Source organism: Bubalus kerabau, chromosome 1, assembly GCF_029407905.1.
Source record: "Bubalus kerabau isolate K-KA32 ecotype Philippines breed swamp buffalo chromosome 1, PCC_UOA_SB_1v2, whole genome shotgun sequence".
Classification (NCBI taxonomy): Eukaryota; Metazoa; Chordata; class Mammalia; order Artiodactyla; family Bovidae; genus Bubalus; species Bubalus kerabau.
In genome coordinates this window covers 181,878,203-181,902,618 of record NC_073624.1, presented here as the reverse complement: position 1 = coordinate 181,902,618, position 24,416 = coordinate 181,878,203, and the positions used below count along the sequence as shown (strand labels likewise).

At 46.6% G+C, this 24,416-nt stretch overlaps 1 protein-coding gene across 1 annotated transcript in view; it reads left to right on the top strand.

Annotated features, from left to right (window-relative positions):
- Window positions 1-24,416, top strand: part of LOC129642004 (mucin-16-like) — a 115,626-nt gene that overhangs the window by 10,765 nt on the left and 80,445 nt on the right. The window contains exons 2-3 of the mRNA XM_055566570.1: window positions 10,553-10,645; window positions 19,057-23,562. Of these exons, the coding sequence (XP_055422545.1) occupies window positions 10,553-10,645; window positions 19,057-23,562 (4,599 nt within the window). The remainder of the gene's footprint in view (window positions 1-10,552; window positions 10,646-19,056; window positions 23,563-24,416) is intronic.

Below are 24,416 nucleotides of genomic sequence, written 5' to 3'. Positions count from 1 at the left end.
AGAGCTATGGTTTTTCCAGTAGTCATGTATGGATGTGAGTTGGACTATAAAGAAAGCTGAGCGGTGAAGAATAGATGCTTTTGAACTGTGGTGTTGGAGAAGACTCTTGAGAGTCCCTTGGACCGCAAGGAGATCCAAATCAATCCATCCTAAAGGGAATCAGTCCTGAATACTCATCGGAAGGACCGATGCTGAAACTGAAACTCCAATACTTTGGCCACCTGATGTGAATATTCAGGGCTGCTTTTCCTTTAGAATTCACTGGTTTGATCTCTTTGCTATCTAGGTTTATCATAGCTTTTCTTCCAAGGAATAAGCATATTTTAATTTCTTGGCTGCAGTCACCATCCACAGTGATTTTGGAGCCCAAGAAAATAAAGTCTGTCACTGTTTCCATTTTTTCCCCATCTCTTTGCCATGAAGTGATGGGACCAGATGCCATAATCTTAGTTTTTTGAACGTTGAGTTTTAAGCCAGCTTTTCACTCTCCTCTTTCATCCTCATCAAGAGGCTCTTTAGTTCCTCTTGGTTTTCTTCCATTAGAGTGGTATCATCTGCATATCTGAGGTTGTTGATGTTTCTCCCAAAATCTTGATTCTACCTCTTGAGTCATCCAGCCCAGCATTTTGCATGATGTAATCTGCATAAAAGTTAAATCAGTTATAGTACTCTTGTCTGGGAAATCCCATGGACAGAGGAGCCTCATGGGCTACAGTCCATAGGGTTGCAAAAGGGTCAAAACACAACAATAATAGTGGTTAAGACTCCACACTTCAACTCCTCTCCATGCGGGGGTCATGGGTTCCATTCCTAGTTGGATCTCAGATCCCACAAGCTGCAGGTGAGGCCAATTTAAAAAAGAAAGAAAAAAGACAATTCAGTAAAGAGAGGAGAGTGAATACAATAACAGAAGCTGAATTAATGAATAGGTGTTCATTTGTGTAAAGGGCATGGTGATCATTGGAAAGATGAGTGAAGGATTATGCTGTTGGGCTGGGGAGCTGTGAGAACGTGGCTGTGGTTTAAAGAAGATGAGAGGATGGATTCTGTGGGATATAAGGACAGAGCAGAGAGTCTCACCCTCAGCGCTATTGATGTTGTTGAGTTTAGTCACTCAGTTGTGTCCAACTCTGTGACCCCCATGGACTGTAGCCCACCAGGCTCCTCTGTCCATGGGATTTTCCAGGCACGAATACTGGAATGGGTTGCCAAGCCATTGTCCAGAGTATCTTAATGACCCAGGGCTTGAATCCGTGTCTCCTGCATCTCCTGCATTGGCAGGAGGATTCTTTACCTCTAAGCCACCAGGGACCCCCTATTGAGATTAAGACCAGGTAATTCTTTGCAGGAGGAGCTATGCATTATAGTTGTTAGGAGCATCCCTAGCTTCTGACCACTAGATGGAAGTAGAAGATCACTAGCTGTGACAATTAAAAGTGCATAAATAATACCTGTTCTCTGGAAGAACAATCACAACGGGTTGAGAAGCACCATTTTAGAGACACAAGGGGATGGATCATTAAGGACCATAACACACTAAGGAACTCTATCCTGTAGGCAGTGAGGATCCATTGAAAGATTTCAGAAGGGGAACTGAGAAATGGTTAGCTTTTCATCTTCAAGAAATTTCTGTGGTTGCAACACCCTCCTGTTTCTCCTGCCCATATTTACTTTTCTTTAACATTTTTTTATTGCAGTATAGCTGCATTACAATTTATGTTAGTTTCTTCTCTACAGCAAAGTGCATCAGCTATGCATATACATACATATATTTGTTGTTCAGTCGCTCAGTCGTGTCCAACCTTTTCAAGACCCCCATGGACTGTGTAGCCTGCCAGGCTCCTCTGTCCATGGGGATTCTCCCAGGCCAAGAATACTGGAGTGGGTTGCCATTTCCTCCTCTGGGGGGGATCCCTCTGACCCAGGAATCAAACCTGTGTTTCCTGCATTGGCAGGTGGGTTCTTTACCACTGCATCAACAGGGAAGCCCAGATCTAACCATATCATCACCTATTTTTCACATAACAGCACACAAACCAATCAAAGATAGTCCAGAACAGATTGGAGGCTACAATTCATGTATATAGCCCCTCTTTTTTGGATTTCTTTCCCATTTAGGTCACTACACAGCACTGAGTAGGGTTCCCTGGCCTATATGTAGGTTATTAGTCATGTTTTATACATAGTAGTGTATATACATAGTAGAGATATATACATAGTAGTGTACATATCCGGAGAAGGCAATGGCACCCCACTCCAGTACTCTTGCCTGGAAAATCGCATGGACAGAGGAGCCTGGTAGGCTGCAGTCCATGGGGCCTCTAAGAGTCGGACACGACTGAGCGACTTCACTTTCACTTTTCACTTTCAGGCACTGGAGAAGGAAATGGCAACCCACTCCAGTGTTCTTGCCTGGAGAATCCCAGGGACGGGGCAGCCTGGTGGGCTGCCGACTATGGGGTCACACAGAGTCGGACACGACTGAGGTGACTTAGCAGCAGCAGCAGTGTATATATCAATCTCAACCTCCCAGTTCATTCCACCCAAATTTATGTATTCTTGATCAGAAGAGTTGCCCACGTTTCCTCCAGCCCCCACTGTATAACAGTTCATACAGACCCAGCTTTGTCCAACAGAGCCCAGAGATTCTACCTAACTCTCACACCAGAAAATAAAACTGCAGGAGCTCAGTAGTAGGCTTCCCAGATGGCACAGTGGTAAAGAATCCACCTGCAGTGTGGGAGACCTGGGTTCCATCCCTGGGTCGGGAAGATTCCTTGGAGGAGGAAATGGCAACTCATTCCAGTATTCTTGCCTGGAAGGTCCCATGGATAGAGGAGCCTGGAGTGCTACAGTCCATGGAGTTACAAAGAGTCTCATATGACTGAGCACGCATGCAAAGCAAAGTAGGTTTGTAGCAGCCAACTCCATTCAGAGGACTACTTTTTTTTTCTTTTAAAATTTTATTTATTTATTTTATAAATAAATAAATAAAATTTATTTGGATCTTTGTTGCTGTCCGAGGGCTTCCTCTAGTTGAGAAAGTGAGGCTACCCTTCTTTGCTGTGCTTGGGCTTCTCACTGTGGAACACGGGTTCTAGAGCACAGGCTCAGTAGTTGTAGTACACAGGCTTAGTTGCCCCTCGGCATGTGGGATCTTCCCAGAACCAAGGATCGAACCCATGTCCCCTGCATTGGCAGGTGGATTCTTTACCACTGAGCCACCAGGGAAGTTCCAGAGGACTAGTCTTAAACTTGAACACCAAGAGATAACAATGACCCATCCCTAATTGAATCCACAGGCCCCACTGCGTCAACGGCATCTACCCAGTCCTTGACAAGACCACACAGCAACCCCCACATCACACCGGAGAATTCTAGACCCACAGGGACCACAGATTCAACCAGCATCAGCAAAACCAGTACTTTAACTTCTGGAGAACAAAGGAGTCCTGAGAACATCAACCTTTCCAGCGTTTCAGGAGTGACAACTACCTCTCCTTCTACCATCTTTGTCCCAGAGAACACCATCAGCCATTCAACAATGGCTGAAAATGAGACCAAGGGAACTTTGAGTGCCTCTATATCTCCACCTGAGACCTCTGTTACTGAAAGAAGACACAGTTGGGGTACCAGCTCTAACACCTCAGATTTGAGCACTGTTGACAGCCAGCAAGAAAAGTCTACTCAGGTCTCTCCATCACACACAGCAGGGGAGCTCAGAAGTCCTGACACCACTGCTGATGGGTATAGCCCCAGCACAACTGCCCCCGGGAGCTCTGCCGTCTCCAGGACCCTAGATTCCAGCACCTCATCCGAAGAAATGTGGGCCGGCACAGGTACAAGTGAACCCTCAAATGAACTCCAGTCCACCTGGGGGACAGAGACAAGTCCTACAGAGGAAACAGTGACCACTGACACAGGCCCTATCCACACGGTGGTTTCTGAGTCCACTGAGCCAAGCACAAGCTTCACTGAAACAGCATCACCTGGAGAAACATCTTCAGACACATCCACCCTAGAAGCCACTGCTGGCCCAACCACTGAGATTACACCTTCCACTGAGATCACACGGACAGGTGACAGTGACACAAGTATCAGTCAGGATACAACACCCCTACCTACAGGAGCCACAGCTCCATCTGAAACAGCTGTAGGTTTGACTCTGGCCTTCGGTTCTGCCCCTGTGTCCATGCGGACAGCAGTGACCATGCTGGATCCTGGCTCCAGTGCTCCAGGAGGGACAACCCCAACACCAAGCAAGACTTCTTCCAAAACGCCTGGGAAGCCAGATTCTAAGGAGGGAACCAGCCAGGTTCTGACTCTATCCAACGCTGAGCATCACTTCTCCTCTCCTGACACCAGCCCACCAGGAGACCTCATGACCCCCACCAGCGTTCCTCTGCTCTTGTCCACCTCCGTTACTGATCCTACAGGATCACAGTCCAGCTCATCTTCAGACCACATGGTCACCTCCTCCAAGGACACAGAGACTCCTGGGAGCACAGAAAGGACAGAGCCAAACCCAGCTTTTCTTCTTTCCAGAACATCAAGTCATACAGAAACCAGTGCTGAAAGAGTCAGAGGTACGACTTTCCCTCTGGACCACCCATCTCCCTCAGGGGAAGGGACAGCAAGGACTGTCCTCATGCCTAGTACATCCCCTGATGCCACAGACTCACCTCCCATCACAACAGCCAGCACCTTGGTTTTGGAAGTTTCAGCTGGTCTGGCCACCCTCAGCATCACCCAGGTTCCAGGAGTGAAAACTGCATCCCCTTCCACCACCTCCGTCTCAGAGGAGACCAGTACTCATCCATCTATGATTGAGAAACATACCAGAGAACCTTTGACTGCACCTGTGGGCCCATCTGTGACCTCTGCTCCTGGAAGGGAGAATAATTCAGCCACCACTTCTGCCCCCTCCCCAGGCTTCAGTTCTGTGGATGGCAGGGGGACAAGCTCAATTCAGGTCTCAAAATCCCATCCAGGATGGGAGCTCAGAACACCACACACCACTTCTGAAAGACACAGCCCCAGCACAACTGCCCCTGAGAGCTCAGACATCTCCAGGACACTTGATTCCAGCACCCCAGGAGAAGCATCATGGACCAATGCAGGTACAAGTGAACCCTCAACTGAACCCCAGTCCACCTGGGGGACAGAGACAAGTTCTGGAGAGGAAACAGTGACCAGTGAGACAGGCCGTATCAACACCTCCTATGATACCTGGGTGGAGTCTGAGTCCACTGAGCCAAGCACAAGCTTCACTGAAACAGCATCACCTGGAGAAACATCTTCAGACACACCCACCCTAGAAGCCGCAACCAGACAAACCACGGAGGAGTTTATGTCTCCCACTGAGATCTCTCAGACAGGTGACAGCAACACAAGGACCAGCCAGGATATGACCTACCCAACTACCAGAGACACAGCTTCCTCTGAAACTACTACACACTTGACCCCGGCCGTCAGCAGTGCCCCAGTGTCCATGGCTACAGCGGTGATCACAGCGGCTCCTGGCTCAAGTGCTCCAGCAGGGACAATCCCAACACCAAGCAAGGTTTCTTCTGCAATTCCAGAAGTCTTATCTACAGGGAATCCTGGTTCTGGAGAGCCAAGCAGCTGGGGTCTGACTCCATCAACCTCCAGACATCATTTTTTCTCTCCTGAAACCGGCCCTGCAGGAGACATCATGAAAAGCACCAGCCCTCCTCTGCTGATGTCCACTTCAATTCCTGATGGTACAGCATCAGGGCTCGGCACATCCTCAGATCTTACATTCACCTCCTCTGTGCACACAGAGACCTCTGAGACCACAGCAAAGACAGAGCCCAGCTCGGCCTCCCCTCTCTCCAGTACACTCAGTAATGCAGAAACAAGTACCGAAAGAGTCAGAGGTATGACTTCACTCTGTTTGTCTCATCTCTATCAGGCAAAGGGACAAATGCATCCTCAGGCTTGGCATCTCTCTTGATATCACAGGTTCACCCACCCTCCCCACACTCACCCCCTTGGCTTCAGAGGGGTCAGCTGATCTTCATCCCCTCAACCTTGTCAATATCTCTCGAAAGAAATCCACTTTTCTCTCTTCACCCCTTCCTCCTCAGCAAAGACCAACAGCCACCTATTTATTGTTAACACTGTTGAGTCGCTGAGTCATGTCCGACTCTTTTGTGATCCCATGGACTGTACCCACCAGGCTCCTCTGTCCATGGGATTCTCCAGGAAAGAATACTGGAATGGGTTGCCAGTTCCTTCTTCAGATGATCTTTCTGACCCAGGGATCGAACCTGTGTGTCCTACAATAGCAAGCGGATTCTTTACCACTGGGCCACCTGGGAAGCCTCACCGACTGGAGAGGAAACCAAGGGAAATTTTGAATCTATCCATGTCTCGACCTGAGACCTCTACTTTCAGTTTAATGACCACCTAGGTCATCACCTCTGCCCCCTACCCACAGCTTCCTCACCAAGGAAACACACAGCACACATTCACTCAGTTTTCTTCATCCCACCTAGGGAGTTAGCTCAGAGACGCAAGCAGCGCCTCAGTCACAAACTCCACCAGGACAGCCCTTCTCACCATCTAGGACTTCTGCTTTGCTTCTGCAGTAGTGATACCCAACAATGGCACTTTTATTTATTTCACTGTATGTCTAAACAGAATCTGCCCAGAGACCAGTTTAGTTTTTCATTTAATACTCTTATTTATGTATGTATTTTTCACTGTGCTGGGTCTTCGTTGCTGCAAGGGCACTCCTCTGGTTGTGGAGAGCAGACACTACTCTCTAGTAGCAGTGCCTGCGCGTCTCATTGCTGTGGCTTCTCTCTTTGGAGCACAGGCTCTAGTGTGTGTGGGTTGCAGTATCTGGCTCAGGATTTGCAGGTTCGATCCCTGAGTTGGGATGATCCACTGGAGAAGAGCATGGCAACCCACTCCAGTATTCTTGCCCGGAGAATTCCATGGACAGAGGACTCTAGCAGGCTATAGTCCATGGTGTTGCAAAGAGTCAGATATGACTGAGAGACTAACCATTTCATTTCAACAATTTCATTTCAACACTTTCGAGATGATGTTTTGCACCAACCACTATTTCAGCCTCTGCCTTTTCTCTCCTTGCTTCCATGGTGGTCCCTAGACTTATTTCTCCAACAGCGACCTCCATGGAAAGGACTTCTCTTAGGGAAGCACCCGTAGCCACACTCACAGCAGAGACCCAAGTGGCCCAGTCACTATTCATTCTCTAGCTCCCACCAGTGTAAAATCTACAAGGGGCTCTGAGTGTGAAAGAAAGATGGGAACAAGCCCACTGGCCCATTGGAACCACATCTTCCTCTGAGACATCTACAGATTTTTCTTGGCCAAGAGCAGTGTCCCAAACTCAATGTCTCCGTTTCAGTCAGTGGGTGCTTCTAGCTCCAGCCCTCAAGCCAATTGGTTGGCACATTTTCTTTTTTTTTTTTAATTTTACTTATTTTTTGAACTTTTTATTTTGTATTGAAAGTGAAAGTCACTCAGTCATGTCTGACTCTTTGTGACCCCATGGAATAGTCCGTGGAATTCTCCATGCCAGAATACTGGACTGGGTAGCCATTTCTTTCTCCAGGGAATCTTCCCAACCCAGGGATCGAACCCAGGTGGCCCGCATTGCAGGCAGATTCTTTACCAGCTGAGTTACCAGGGAAGCCCATTTTGTATTGGTATATAGCCAACTAAAATGTGATAGCTTCAGGTGAACAGTGAAGGGACTCAGCCATACATATACGTGTGTCCATTCTCTTCTAAACTCCCCTCCCCTCCCGGCTGCCATGTAACACTGAGCAGAGTTCCCTGTGCTGTACAGTAGGTCCTTGTTAGTTATCCATTTTGTTAACTTATTTTTTAATTTTTATTTTTTTAACACCAAAAACATTTTGTATTGGGATATAGCTGGATTAACAAACAATGTTGTGATAGTTTCAGGTGAACAGCAAAGGGACTCAGCCACACACATACATGCATCCATTCTCCCCCAAACTCCCCTCCCATCCAGGCTGCCACATAACGTTGAGCAGAGTTCCATATGCTGTACCATAGCTCTTTGTTGGTTATCCATTTTAAATATAGCAGTGTGTACATGACTTTCCCAATGTCCTTAACTATCCCTTCCCCCTGGCAACCATAAGTTCATTTCCTAAGTCTGTGAGTCTCTTTCTGTTTTGTAAGTTTATTTGAATCATTTCTTTTTAGATTTCACATATAAGGGATGTCATGTGATATTTCAAATGACATTATTTAATTATTTTTAATGACTGAGTAATATTCCATTGTATATATGCACCACCTTTTTCTTTCTTTTCTTTCTTTCCTTTTTTTGCCATGGGTCCAGCTTGTAGGATCTTAGTTCCCCAACCAAGGATCCAGCCTCCAATCCCTGGCAGTGAAAGTGAGAATCCTAACCACTGGACCACCAGGGAATTCCCAGTTGGTACATTTTCTGATGCACTCTATCATTTGACCCCTGGTGGGATTACACTTTCTGGGGCTGGAACCAGCCCACCTCTGACTCCACAAACAATTGCAATTCACTCATCTCTTGTCGGAGAAGGCAATGGCACCCCACCAGTACTCCTGCCTGGAAAATCCCATGGACAGAAGAGCCTGGTAGGCTACAGTCCACCGGGTCGCTAAGTCAGACACGACTGAGTGACTTCACTTTCACTTTTCACTTTCACACACTGGAAAAGGAAATGGCAACCCACTCCAGTGTTCTTGCCTGGAGAATCCCAGGGACGGTGGAGCCTGGTGGGCTGCCATCTCTGGGGTCGCACAGAGTCGGACATGACTGAAGCAACTTAGCAGAAACAGCAGCATCTCCCGCACCTGGCTTTGCTAGAAGCAACCAGTTCCATGTTTTGTCCTCATCTCCTTCTGCTCTCATTTACAAAGTCACAGTGACCACATTTTTCAGTAGCATGTTAAGGGATAAAACTAGTAAATGCGAACAGCTCAAGTTACCTTTTATGACTTCCTTATCACCAAGGCATATTGCCACAAGTGTTGGTTTATGGAAGCACACCTCTGGTCCCCCTGGGTATTCCACCTCATTCCCTCAATGGAGTTGTCAGAAGGGAGAGTCTCTGCCCCTAGCATCTACCTTATTTTTATTTTATTTATTTATTACTTTGGCTGAGCTCTGTCTTAGTTGCAGCATGCGAACTCCTGGTTACGGCATCCAAACTCTTAGTTGCAGCATGTGGGATCTAGTTCCCTGAGCAGGGATCAAACCCAGGCACCCCTGCATTGGGAGCTCTAAGTCTTAGCCACTGGACCACCAGAGAAATCCCCACCCCCAGAACCTCACCTTTAATCAACTAACACATCCAGCTTCAGCCTTCACATACCAATTCTGAGAATGCCAGAACCACCACCTCACCTCCTGCGCCCAGCTCTGCTAGAAGCAACCAGCTCCATGTTTTGCCCTCATCTCCTTCTGCTCTCACTTACAAAGTCTCTGCAGTATCCTTCACCTCCCCTTTCAGTTTCCACTTATCTCATTGGGTCATTCTACTATCTGTATGCAACTAGTGACACTTTTAACATTCTTGAGCCCAGATTCAGGTCCTTCCAGCCAGAGCCTAGCTTTTCCCTTTCCAGCGGTAGTGTGTGTGTGATAATAATTATAAAAGAATGATAGAAAATGACAAAATGAGTAATCAAGAAATAATTGTATATGTTAACTAACCAGATATAATAACTCCAGGTATTATTCTGATTTTACTTATGTGGAGTCCAAACCATAGGAGTGAAAAGTTAAACAATGGTGAGTTCACACATTATAAGTGATGCAGGGACTTCCCTGATTGTCCAGTAGTTGAGCCAAGGGTGCAGGTTCAATCTCTGGTTGGCAAACTAGGATCCCACATGTGTGGCCATAAATAAATAAATAAAGGAGAATCCAGTGTTTTTATTTTACTTATTCAGTTGTTTACTTTTGGCTGTGCTGGGTCTTCCTTGCTGTGTACTGGCTTTCTCTAGTTGCAGCAAGTGGGGGTTACTCTCTAGTGGCGGTGTATGGGCTTCTCATTGTGGTGGCTTCTCCTGTTGTGAAGCACAGGCTCTAGGCACGCAGGCTTCAGTAGCTGCAGCTCCCAGGCTTTAGAGCACAGGCTCTGTAGTTGTGATGCATGGACTTAATCACTCCATGACATGTGGGAAATTCCCAGACCAGGGATCAAACTTGTGTCCCCCTGCATTGCATTGCAGACTCTTAACCACTGCACCACCAGGGAAGCCCTCAATATATATTTTTTAAGTGATGGAGACATACTATCACCAAATGTCTTTGCTTGAGGCCAATACATTCAGCAATCCCACTATTTTCCACAATTAAGACACAGGTCATGTTGTGGGTTTGATTTCATGCCAATAAGAGAATTATTCCTTCCAGAGTGCCTTCTCAGAGACAGATGAGGCTCAGATACTGAGCCAGGATCTAGCAAGAGCATTTCCTGTGGATGTGCATCTTAAGGGGATGGGAGACTGACACTTCTGTCCCCTTCTCCCTCAGGGTCAGTGGCAACCACCACCATGGATCTGAAGGAACCTGTAGGCACCACGCAGCTAATGGGTAGCTTCACATCTCTGAAGACCATCAGTCTGGGTATGTATGATCATATTTTGGTACATAATGCTTGAGTCTTTTCTCCTGGTCTTTGGAGTAAGAAGCTTCCCTGGTGGCTGAGCAGTAAAGAATCTGCCTGCCAATGTAGGAGATGCAGGTTTGATCCCTCAGTCAGGAAGATCCTCTGGAGTAGGAAATGGCAACCCACTCCAGTATTCTTGCCTAGAGAATTCCATGGACAGAGGAGCTTAGTGGGCTACAGTCCATGGGGTCGCAAAGAGTCAGAAGTGACTGAGTGACTAACAGTTTCACTTTAAAGTAAGATAATTGATTGTCTGTGTTCCAGATTCTAGTAGATAATCACAACTTTCTACTTTTGTGCTCAGAGGCCATTGATACTCATTTTTTGGGAGATTTCTAATCTGACTTCTAACATGAATTGCTTCTGTTTGGTAATTTATATCTGCGAGAGCCAACTGCATCCACTTAGGAATAAATATAGTGACTCTACAAGTCAGCGGACAAGTATGAAGGGCTTTCCTAAAACAGGCACTTAAGATAGATCAGCGGTTGCCATGAGCAGGAAACATAAAAGTGAGATGCCATAGGTTTATTTTATAGGACAATTCATTGCTAAGATGATTATAACAGAAGGTGAAAGAATTCTTGTCCACTGTTACAGCTTTCGATGGCTTGTAGTTGAGAGGAAGTATTCACTTAAAATGCTTAGAATGATGCAAAACTTCACTGCGAGTTTGTCTGGGACATTCTTGAAAGTTTATACTTTTATCATTTTTTTTACATCTGCTGCTTCTTTGCAGTAGCTTAATGTTTGAAATTATTTTGTGGAATTTTTTTTAGTAAATATTCAAATGTGGCAATAGTGTCTTTTAAATATCCCCAAGCCCATGAGTCTTTGAAAATATTTTTTATATATACAGTAACTTTATGTGTAAATATATAAGTGGTACAAGTTTAAAGGATGTTGATGGTCCATGTTTTTTTCCTGATATGTTATCTAATTGTTTACAGTTCTGAGGAATTCTAATAAAAGTATAAATATATGACAATAATTTGACATGTCCCTCTGTGCTAGAAGATAAAAGGTTTCTGTTCTTTTTTGATGAGAGAAGTGAAAGCATATAAAAATATATAGGAAGAAGGGGACTTCTTGGGGACACAGTGGTTAGGAATCAACCTGCTAAGGCAGGGGACACGAGTTCAATCCCTGATCCGGGAAAATTTCAAACACTGTGGGGCAATTAAGCCTGTGCATCACAACTGCTGAAGCCCACACACCCTAGAGCTCATGTTCCACAAGAGAAGTCACTGCAATGAGATTCCCAGGCACCATAACTAGAGAGCAGGCTCTGCTTGCTGCAACTAGAGGATGCTTACACGCAGCAATGAAGACCCACTGTAACCAAAAAATATTTAAATAAAGAAAAAGAACAGAATAAACTCAAAGTATAAGGAAGGAAATAAAAGTTTAAAAAAGACGATCAATATCCTCCCTTGTTTCATAGGGAATATTCAGTGAGTCAGCTCAATTCTGATTCTTAAGACAATTGAAATGACTTATCCACATGGCTTGGCTCCATAGGAAGGACCATAATGAACATGTATGCCCTTTTGAGCACATGCCCCACCAGCCTTCAAGACTCTGCAACCAGCTTTGTTATGATCACCGAAGTAACCCCAGGTTGGGCCTTCCCTGGCAGTCCAGTGGTTAAGACTCCACGCTTCCACTGCAAGGGTCATAGGTTTGATTCCTGGTCAGGAAATTAAGATCCCACATGTTGAGCAGTGTGGCCAAAAAAAAAAAAAGTAACCAAAGGTTCAGTGACAGATAAATTTGAACTCAGAACCATGATATGGGTCAGCTCCATAGTCATTCCTTCCATTGCCCCGAGTAAAAAGACAATGACAGCTAAATAGCAGCTATAATACATAGACCTGTGGGTGATGCTTATTCCTCTGCTAGCCCAAGGTCAGAGCAGACAGCTGGAAGTGACCTGACACTGAGTGTCTCCTCTGTAGATACAGACATAGCTATTACCACCTCCAGAGCCTACATTATTTCAGCCTTGGACTTCTGGTAGACCATAAGACTCAACCACTATCAGCCTTATCAGTATTGCAAGAGACTGCAGGCTACCTTCTCTTCAATGGGGCCAAAGTCTGAGTCCATCACAGGACAGGAGACCACTGAAACTACATCTCCACCTGGGGCCCTTTCTGTGACATCATTTCCTGCAGAGCTAACAATTGAGGGTGGGGACCTCACTCCGGAGGTCATCACCTCCAGCCCCAAGGGAGCGAGGTCAGTTTCACCTTTAATGCCTACCCTACAGAGGAAGCCTCAAAACCCCACCCAGCACCCAAGCACCAGGGACTTCTCCATGGACTTCCACAGGCACAGCTGGCCACTTATATGATTTTCCTGAGGTCAATAATACAGGAAGAACATCATCATCCTTAGCAACGGCCACAGCAACAGGATCTACCCATCATTCTTCAATTTTCACTGGAATGATTCTGGGAGCTCTATAGTCCCCTTGTTCAGATAAAAATCACTGACCTCAGCACAAGACTAGAGGCCTTAAGTCCAAGGAACATAAGCACATCTGCTCCCACTGCAATTTTTCCTGATGACCAGGAGGTGAGCGCTCTGAGATTTCAGGTACAAACTCGACTCCTCAAGGATCTGAAATAACAGCCTTCCCTGTTTTCATTACTTCTCTTGAGCTGCCAAGCACACAGATTGACATAATGGCTCCCCTCCGGCCTTTATGCCTGATGTCTCCACTTTGGATTTGGCCCCTAGAAGATCTGTGTTTTCAACGTCTATAATATGTTCAGTTCATGTTGGAACCACAAGATCTCAAGGAGTCACCTCAGGGTCCAGTGATAACTCATCTATCTCATTGCTGCCATTCCCTCCAAGGACCATGACAGATGGGGTCACATTGCCTCAGACAGTCAGTAGCACCGAAGTGTCCATCACCGGAGAGCTTGTGCTCACCAGTGGAGAGCCAGAGCAGAGCTCCGTGCTTTCACCCATCATGACTTCTATATCTTCGAGACAGAAGTCCACAGTTTCAGTGACTCTTCCTGGAGAGATCACATCTCCAGTGAGAACCCTAACCCTCAATTCAAGTGCCCAGGGACAGAGCCGAGGAGCTCCTATATTGGAGATGACAGATCCATCCATCTCTCGAAGTGAAGTACAGACAACTTTGACCACACAACTCACCACAGAAATAGCATCAGTCTCTTCCGTCTCCCTGGAGACAATCAAGGAGTTCTCTCACTTTGCTGGACCACTGAAGACCACAGAGCTTGTGGGCACAAGCATGGAATCTGGGATCAAGAAATCTCCAATTTTGATAAGTAGTTCACCTGATAGACTGGCCATCTCCAAGACCACCCCAGACACAGAGATGAATCATTTGACAGAAGCAGCAGTGACAACTCATCAGGCTATCAGTTCTGGTTCTGAGCCATGTTCCTCTGCCCGTGCACACTCAGGGTCTCACAGGACCATTTCTTCAGTGGTTACTACATCCACTGTGGAGACCACCAACCTGTCTCAGACTTTTTCCACTTATCCTGTATCTACTGGGACTCAGGAAGAACCTGTTTCCACTGAAACCTCTGGGCCAAGGGAGACCTGCTCAGCCATAGAGAGAAGCACGATCCCTTCTCAGGTGGATGGTGCTGCTGCTACTGATGTCACCAGGACTGAGTTCACATCTCAGGACAGAATATGTAGCCCAGGCCCTGCTCAGTCCTTGGGGATATCCAATATCTTCAAAGGAACCAATGCCAACAGTTCTACCTCCTCTTCCAACAGTTTTACAATGGAATCTTTACATATTACCTTTACAACATCAACAGGTCCCACTAGGATGAAGCCTGGGGATGCAGTTGTTCTGGACAAAAAAATCACAGATTTGGATATGACTAAGATGACTGCTCCTGTGAGCAGAGGTCCAGGGACACTATCATGGAGAAGCTTTTTCTCTAAAGAAGAAACCAAATTCCTCTTTTCCCCAGTCTCTTTCCCCAGCTTCATCTTACCTTCCTCCAGTTCCTCTGAAGCACGGAAACCCACAGTCCTCATGTCACTTCCTCCTGCTTCAGAGCTGACACCAGTCACATTATCCACAAACATTCAGTCTCAGAAAACCAACACTTTCCCAGGTACTGGATCCCCAAAAGATTCCTGCTGGGCCCTGAGCACTGCTACAGGAGAGGACAGGACCCCTGGGATGACCACTGTGGACATCACCACTTCAGTGGCTAAGGATGAACCACCAAAGGTCCCCATATCTGGCATAGCTGAGACTACACTTACCAAGGAGAGGTCCTCTGGTTCAGAGTTCAGATCTGCTCCAGTCCTTGACAATTTCACCCCATTTACAAGTAAGAACCCTCAATTCCTTTGCATTGGAATTCTAAGCTTTTGTGGATGTGACTGAATGGGAGAAGATGGCTGTCAGGGATCTGCTTTAATACCTCCTAGGCAGAATCTACCTTAAAAAAATATTTATGTATTTAGCTGTGTTGGGTCTTAGTAGCAGCATGTGGGATCTCCACTGAGGCATGCGGGATTTTTCATTTCGGTGCATAGACTTGCTATCAAATACCATATAATATAACTTATATGTGGAATCTAAAATACAACACAAATGAGCATACCTATGAAACAGACTTAAAGACATAGAGAACAGACTATGGTTGCCAAGCGGGCCAGGGGTGGGGAGGGAAGGATTGAGAGTTTGGGATTAGCAGATACAAACTACTATATATAGGATGGATAAACAACACGGTCCTACTGTACAGCACAGGAAACGATATTCAATACCCTGTGATAAAGCATAATGGAAAAGAATATGAAAAGGAATACATAATATGTACAACTGTATAACTTTGCTGTATAATAGAAATTAATACAACATTGTAAATCGAACATACGTCAATAATTTTTTTTTAAAAGGAAAAAATTATGTTCTTTTTTTGTCAGAAAATTATTTTATTGAAACCAATCAGGTGAGAAGTACCCACAATTAACACAAAGCCTTTCATCCCTTATGACCATCTTGAGGGTTTGATTTAATATAAGATTTAATGTAAAAGAGACAGTTATTCTTTAAATCCCTTCTGAGAGATAAATGAAGGCATTGCTAATCCAGTGTCTAGTGAGAATGGTCCTCACAGATCCATATTCTTAGGCAATCAAAGGTAACACCTCTGTCTTCTACTTCAGGGCCAAATGAGTCTGTGGCCACTATCGCCAGGGAGCCAAGTCAAGGAGAACGTGGAGGTGCCGCTCAGCCAACCAGTAATCCTGCATCTCTTATGACTACGATCAGTGTGGGTAAGTAGGAGCACCATCTCTACCTCTCTTCTTTATAATTTTATTTATTTATTTTTGGATGTGCTGGGTCTTTGTTGATACATGGGCTTTTCTGGAGTTGTGGCTAGCAGGAGCTACTCTCTACTTGCGATATGTGGGCTTCTCACTGAGGTGGCTTCTCCTGTTGCAGAGCATGGGCTCTGGAGTGTGAGGGCTTCAGTAGTTGTGGCTCACAGGCTTAGTTACTCCAAGGAGTGTGGGATCTTCCCAGACCAGGGATTGAACCCATGTCTCTGGCACTGGCAGATGGATTCTTATCCACTGAGCCACCAGGGAAGCCCATCATCTCTATTTCCTTCAAGGCTATCCCATGTCGGTCCTTTCCCCTCATCTCTGGGGTCAAAAGTTGGATTGTTTAAGGAAGTAAAATGACAAGGTTTGAAATTGATTTCTTTGGCTTTTTGCCCCTTTGAGGATGTTGATTGTTTTTTTCCTAGAGATTGTATTCATGGAACACGTTTATTGCTTCACCCTAGTTATTTGTATTGTTCTTAATAATAGCCAATCAATTCAGCAACAGAAAATGTCACAGGGCCAGTTTTCTGCCCACTTTGTTTCTAAATCAGAGATCATCCCTGGAATCTTGTGTTGATAGGGAGGACACAGACAGACTTAAGGTAATATAGGTTTCTTTGGTTGCAGTAGAAGAAGGGATCATGGTCCTTGGCCATGCCACCATAGTGAGAATAATCTGAAAAAGTAGTCCCCAGAAAGAGTGCTCTTAGAAGGTTGAGCTTCTCACCCCTGTGGCAGTTACATGTCCTTCTCCTCAAGGATGGGAAAAGGGTTCAGGGAGACAGATGAATTTCAAAGAGGTTGAAGGTAAAGAAAAAGAATTCTGTCGCCCTTCTAGTCTCTTGCTTCTCAAATAGAAATCCTTACATGGCCTTTCAGTGAACTAAGATTTAGGACATCTAGAGGAGGCTGCAAGTTGTAGGTTGAAACTGGTTCAACAAGAGCAGGCACCAAGGAGGAAAGTAAAAACAGAGTAAGGAAAGTCTCTAGCATGGGTAGAGTCCAGATTCATCATGCCCTTCCTTGTAGAGTCTTTCTTTTTAGGGTATGCAATACACTGGGTTCCAGGTAGCAATTTCTTCTGAGCAAACAACATGAGTCAAAGCCCTCACCCCACTCACCCTAATCCCAACCCACTTTGATCCAACTTTGGGATGATCATTATGTTCCCTGGTGTCCAGACTCTGGAAGTATGGTAGGAAAGGGTAAATATTTTCTTTTCTGGAGAAGAAGGAAATATTTTGAATTGAAATCACAGGAACAAATTATATTGTCAACCAGGAGGACACCCTTTCTGTATTGCTTGCATATCGCCTACCAACTCACTTTCTAATCACAGGTATGTCCACAAGAAGCCCAGAAATGGCTACAGCCTTGAAAATTATAAGCTCCCAGGAGCCCAGCATCAGCCCAGAGATCAGGTATACTCTGGAAAATTCTCAGAAGACTTCAACAGCAGCTGTCCCTATGGTGACCACTGTGGAACCAGGCACCCTTCAGTCCATGGCCACAGGGAATGGCCGCATCAGCCTCCCGCACTCACCCTCAGGATTCATGACAGCAGCCAAGTCACCAGCAAGAGGAACAACTACAGAATGGGTCTCAGGCTCCCCATCTGAGGACTGGACCAACACTCACCTTGGGACTCCAGAAGGGACCAACAAGTCACCGGGCACAGTGTCCTCTATCCCCCTAGGCTCAGCTCCTAAAGTCACCATAGGGACTAGTCCACAAAGCAGCCCAACTCAGATTCCAAGGACAACTGGAATGAGGTCAGAGCAGACAGCTGGGAGGGACCTGACTCTTGGTGGATCTCCTGGGACCACAGACATATTGCCTAAAACCTCCATAGAACCAACCATATTAGCAACTCTGACCTCTGAAAGCCAAGCCATGACCAGCCTCACTAATGCCTCAGAAGGAAAAACAACCTCTTCACCACCTGTCACATTCCCCTCAATGGGGTCTAAGATGCTGGCGGCCATTACAAGTATAGTGACCAGTGATGTTGCCTCTAATCTTGGGCAACTATCACAGACCTCATCTCCTGCAGCAGTGAGCACCACGGAGGTAACCACAGTCCTCACTCCAAGTATCACCACCATGGAAACCAACTCAGTCTTGACTACCAAGCCCAAGCCAGAGGAGAGTGTGAGCACCATGGACAGCACCCTGGCCACAGAGACCAGCACATCTGCTCTTGAGCACCCACTCATGTGGCCATCCACAGCTTCACCAGCCCCAACGTTTGGTCCCTGGACCATTCCAAACATGACTTCAAGCTTGGAAGCCACAGGTTCTCCTACAGCAATTTCTGCAATGGGTACAACTTCATCCTTAGCATCAAGCACTGAGTCAGGCTCTGAGGCTACCCCCCATGACCTTGTGGCTGCCGTCAGGACCAGCCTAACCATCCCCTCCTCCTATTCAGCTGAAAAGACAGAGGCCAGCACAAGTGTAAGAACATCGAGTCCTTCAGAGGAGACTGCATCTGTGCCCATCTCAACTTCTGTTGTTGAGAGGATGAGCACCTCATTTGCTGGCACTTTAAGCACCAGTTGGACTCCCAGTAGAAGACAAACGGAAGCCATGCATGTCTCAGTGGCTTCTATGGACCATCCAGATACAAAGATTAGCCCCAAGGTCCTCCCATCCACTCCTCTGCCTGATTCTCTGTCCACTCATGACTGGGTCACCAGGAGTTCCATGTCATCAGCCATAACCACTACCTCAGCTCATCAAGGGGTCACAACTCCTTCCAAACGCCCTTTGGAGAACATGATCAGCACAACTACCTCTCAGCCAGAAACCTCCACGGGGGACATTACAAGTAGGATCACTCTTGCTACTATAGTAAGTAGCCCTAAAGTCACTTTATCGAGGAAGCCAGATCTTACTAGCAAGGAAGCAGAGAAGAGTTCTACCCAGCTTTCCACCACCGCTGCTACAGATCCAAGACATTTGTCTATACCAGAAGGGAACAGTACCTTCTCTCCTGTGCCCACAACCTCAGTTCTTACCTCTGACTTGGGAAAAACCACAGAAGTTTTGGGCACAAGCTTGGAACCTGTGACCAGTACATCTGAAAGTGTGAACAACATCTCACAGGAGATACTAACCTCTTCAGAAGCCACCAGCGATACAGAAACAACTCATTCTTCAAGAATCACAGCAGTAACTGATATGGGGATCACTAGTTCAGCCAACACAGAGGCACCTGAAGCCACATCTGCAGTGGTTATCTCTTCTACTATAAGAGACACCAATGTCTCCACATCAACTCCAGACTCTTCCAAAACTGCACAGATTGAGACAGAGCCAACATCCTCCTTGACTGCTGGACTGAGGGATACCAGCACCCATCAGGAGAAAAGCTTAAGTAGAGATCCTTCCAAAAACACAGCAGTAACCAATATGAGGACCACCAATGATGAACACAAATCACGTTCCTTTGTCTCAGCTGACTCAGAACCATCCAAAACTGTACTCCCAATGAATACAGCCATCACCATAGGGAAGACCACTGTTTCCATCCCAATGTCTAGCTTCTCTGAGACTCCAAGAACTGAAGCTGAGACAAGTTCCTCCTTGATATTTGAAATGAGGGAAACCAGCACCTCCAAGGAAACAAGCTCATTCACAGAGAAAACTACTATCCTCCCTGATATGAACACTAGTTCTGTTACTGAGATGACAAAGATGGAAGACAGCACAGGTGCTGAAAAGATGTCTTGGACAAGCCCTGCCTCTGTGGAAGAAACCAGCTCTCCATCTTCCCCAGTGACTTTATCTGCCGTGACATCACCCTCCCCTGAGTCTCCCACATTACCAGGAAGGAGCCCCTCCTCCCCTCCCCCTGTGACTTCACGTTTCACCCATGGTGTGGCGAAGACCACAGACATATTGGGTACTGGCTTGGGACCTGTGACCAGTTCACCTTCAATTGAGATCAGCTCCACCACTGAGATACTGTCCACCTCTGGAGTCTCCACAACTACAGAAGTGATTCAGCCTTCCAAAAACACAGCTGAGACCCATGGAGCCAACACAAGTTCTGGACATGAAGCTCATTCCTCTACCCCAGCTGACTCACAGCCATCCGATGTCACATCTCCAGTTGTTACTCTTTCCACCTCTAGAGAGACCACTGTTTCCACATCGGTTACTCACTCAACTGAAACAACGATGATTGAGACAGACTCCACATCCTCTCTGAGCCCTGAACTTAGAGAGACAAGTGCCATCCCACAGAACAGTTCAACCACAGAGAAAATCATTCTTCTTTCCAAAGTGCCCACTGATACAACTACTGAGATCTCTAAGACACAACCCATTTCCTCCACCAGCACGTCCAGCCCTGGCCCCACTCAGTCCAACCTGTCACCAGACACTCCTAAAGGCATCCTCACCAGCCTCTCTACCTCCCCCGTGACCACAGAATCTGCAGAGATGATCATCACCACCCAGACAGGTCCCTCTGAGGCTACATCACAGGGCACACTTACCTTGAACACAGTGCCCGAAGCCTCTGGGGCAGGGACTCACCCAGCTGTGACTCAGAGCTTTACACATTCAGAGATGAGCACTCTCATGAGCAGGGGTCCCCAGGATGTGTCTTGGACAAGCCCTGCCTCTGTGGAAGAAACCAGCTCTCCATATTCCCCAGTGACTTTATCTGCCGTGACATCACCCTCCCCTGAGTCTCCCACATTACCAGGGAGGAGCCCCTCCTCTCCTTCCCCTGTGACTTCACTTTTCACCCATGGTCTGGTGAAAGCCACAGATATATTGGGCACTGGCTTGGCATCTGTGGCCAGTTCACCTTCGATTGAGATCAGTTCCACCACTGAGACACTGTCCACTTCTGGAATCTCCACAAGTACAGAGATGATTCAGCCTTCAGAAAACACAGCTGAGACCCATGGGGTCAACACAAGTTCTGGACCTGAAGCTCATTCCTCTACCCCAGCTGACTCAGAGCCATCCGATGTCACATCTCAAATTGTTACTCCTTCCAGCTCTAGAGAGAACCCTGTTTCCACACCAGTGCCTCGCTCTACTGAAACTACGATGATTGAGACAGACTCCACATCCTCTCTGAGCCCTGAACTTAGAGAGACCAGCACCATCCAGCAGAACATTTCGACCACAGAGAAAATCACTCTTCTTTCCAAAGTGCCCACTGATATGACTACTGAGCTCTCTAAGACACAACCCATCTCCTCCACCAGCATCTCCAGCCCTGGCACCATTCAATCCACAGTGTCCCCAGACACTCCTAAAGGCATCCTCACCAGCCTCTCCACATCCCCTATGACCACAGAATCTGCAGAAATGACCATCACCAGCCAGACAGGTCTCCCTGAGGCTACATCACAGGGCACACTTACCTTGAACACAGTGACCGAAGCCTCTGGGGCAGGGACTCACCCAGCTGTGACTCAGAGATTTACACATTCAGAGATGAACACTCTCATGAGCAGGGGTCCCCAGGATGTGTCTTGGACAAGCCCTGCCTCTGTGGAAGAAACCAGCTCTCCATCTTCCCCAGTGACTTTATCTGCCGTGACATCACCCTCCCCTGAGTCTCCCACATTACCAGGGAGGAGCTCCTCCTCTCCTCCCACTGTGACTTCACTTCTTACCCATGGTCTGGTGAAGACCACAGACACATTGGGCACTGGCTTGGGACCTGTGACCAGTTCACCTTCCATTAACATCAGCTCCACCATTGAGATACTGTCCACTTCTGGAGTCTCCACAAGTACAGAGGCGATTCAGCCTTCCAAAAGCACAGCCAGGACCCATGGGGTCAACACAAGTTTTGGACCTGAAGTTCATTCCTCTACCCCAGCTGACTCAGAGCCATCCGATGTCACATCTCCATTCATTTCTGTTTCCACCTCTAGAGAGACTGCTGTTTCCACAGCAATGCCCCACTCTACTGAAACTACGACAATTGAGACAGACTCCACATCCTCTCTGAGCCCTGAACTTAGAGAGACCAGCACCATCCAGCAGAACAGTTCAACCACAGAGGAAATCACTCTTCTTTCCAAAGTTCCCACTGATACAACTACTGAGCTCTCTAAGACACAACCCATCTCCTCCAGCAGCACATTCATCCCTGGCACCACTCAATCCACAGTGTCCCCAGACACCCCTGCAGGCATCATCACCAACCTCTCCGCATCCCCTATGACCACAGAATCTGCAGAAATGACCATCACCAGCCAGACAGGTCTCCCTGAGGCTACATCACAGGGCACACTTACATTGGACACATCAACCAGCTCTCCATCTTCCTCAGTGCATTCATCTGCCATGATGTCACCCTCGCCTCAGTTCCCCATAGTACCAGGGAAGAGCCCCTCCTCTCCCACCCCTGCGACCTCACTTCTCACCAGTGGTCTCATGAATACCACAGAGAAATTGGATGCCATATTCAAACAAGTGACCACTTCACCTCCACCTTTGAGTAGTCCTAACATGGAGACACTTTCCACTTCTGAATTCTCCACAGATACAGTGAAAATTCTTCCTTCCATGCACACCACAATGACCACAGAGGGTTCCAACAGTTCTGGCCATGAACTTAGTTCCTCTGGCTCAAATTTCTCTGAGTCCTCGAGGATCACATATCCTGCTTCCTCCATGGATGGAATCACTCTTTCCACATCAAAGCCTTCCTCCTTTGAGACCACAACATTTGAGACCAAGATACTTTCCCATCTGACGCCTGGACTGAAGGAAACAAGCGTGACCCTGCATTTCAGCTCCAGCACACTCACGAACACACCTGCATCGGCTCTGTCCACTCATGATTTGAAGAGTCCCAAGATGGATGTTACCTCTTCTGTGACATCATCAGTCCCAATTCAGTCTCTGTCTACACAGGATACTGACGTTCCAATGAAAACAGTCACACACTTTTATGCTTCTCCCTCCGTAATAGGATCTGCTGGCGTAACTCTCCCAGAATCCAGTCTTTCTATGCCTGTATCAACAAGTACCCATCACCTACACACAGATATGCGGTCTTCAGCTGAGACCATTCTTACTAACACACTGACATCTCCCACGTCAGAGGCCATGGCTTCCTTTGCCATATCTGGAGTTCCAGGTGCCATCTCAGCTACCTCCTCAGATGGTCCATTTTCTAGGACAGAATCAGACCCCAAGGAGGATATCAGGTCTACCACTGCAAACGGTCTATCTTCTTCAGCTTCAACACCATTCCCCTCTTCAACCTTACATACCACTGATCATTCAATGAGCTCCCTTTCTCATTGGATTACTTCCTCCGCAGCCACCCCAAGCACAGTAGACACCAACCTTGACACAGAGAGCAGAAGGACGAGTGAATTACCCTTGGTTACAACCAGTACTCTGCAGACTTGGACCCAGCCATACAGGACATCTTTGCCACCCACTGTGGACACTAGAATGACAGGGAGTGTTGGTTTGGGAACAGTAACAAGTTCTTTTCGAGTTATTCCACACTCAACACAGTCAACAAGTAAGGACCCACAGCTCCTACACTCATTATTTGGGGCTTGGCTTCTTTCCTGAGAGGTAAAAAAGGAGTTGGGCTTCCCTGGTGGCTCAGATGGTAAGGAATCTGCCTGCAATGTGGGAGACCCAGGTACGACTCCTTGGTCAGGAAGATCCCCTGGAGAAGGAAATGGCATTAATTAGGAGTCTGATTGTTTGTTGATGTTTAGTTGCTAAATCATGTCTGACTTTTTTGTGACCCCATGGACTGTAGCCCACTAGGCTCCTCTGTCCATGGGATTTCCCAGGCAAGAATACTCAAGTGGGTTGCCATTTTCTTTTCCAAGGGATCTTCCCGACCCAGGGATTGAACCCATGCCTCCTGCATTGGCAGGCGGATTCTTTACCATTGAGCCACCAGGGAAGCCCTAGAAATTTCTGCACCAGAAATTCCTTTAGAAAAGCTATATGTTGATCTATTTTCATTTCCAGGCACTGAGATGGGGATTGGGGAAACAAAACTAAGTAAAGAAGCAGTTGAGTAAAGAGTACCATGATGGATGTTCTAACATTACTGCTAATTCTAATGATGGCAATAATAATAATAGCAACAAATGTTTATAGAACACTTCTTCTGTGTCAAATGCTATTCTAGTAAGTTGTTTAATTCCCATTGGAACACCGTTTGAGAAGGAATTATTATAAACTCGGTTTACAAATGAGTTATAGAGATATAGAGAGAGGTTGAGTAATTTGTTCAAAATCATTAAAGCTGGTAAGTAGTAAGAATTCAGACTATATAAGCAAAAGCATGGCACTAGGAACCATGCTCTTAACCATTCAGCTAGGTGGGAATGGTCAGAGGTAGAAGAAGCAGGA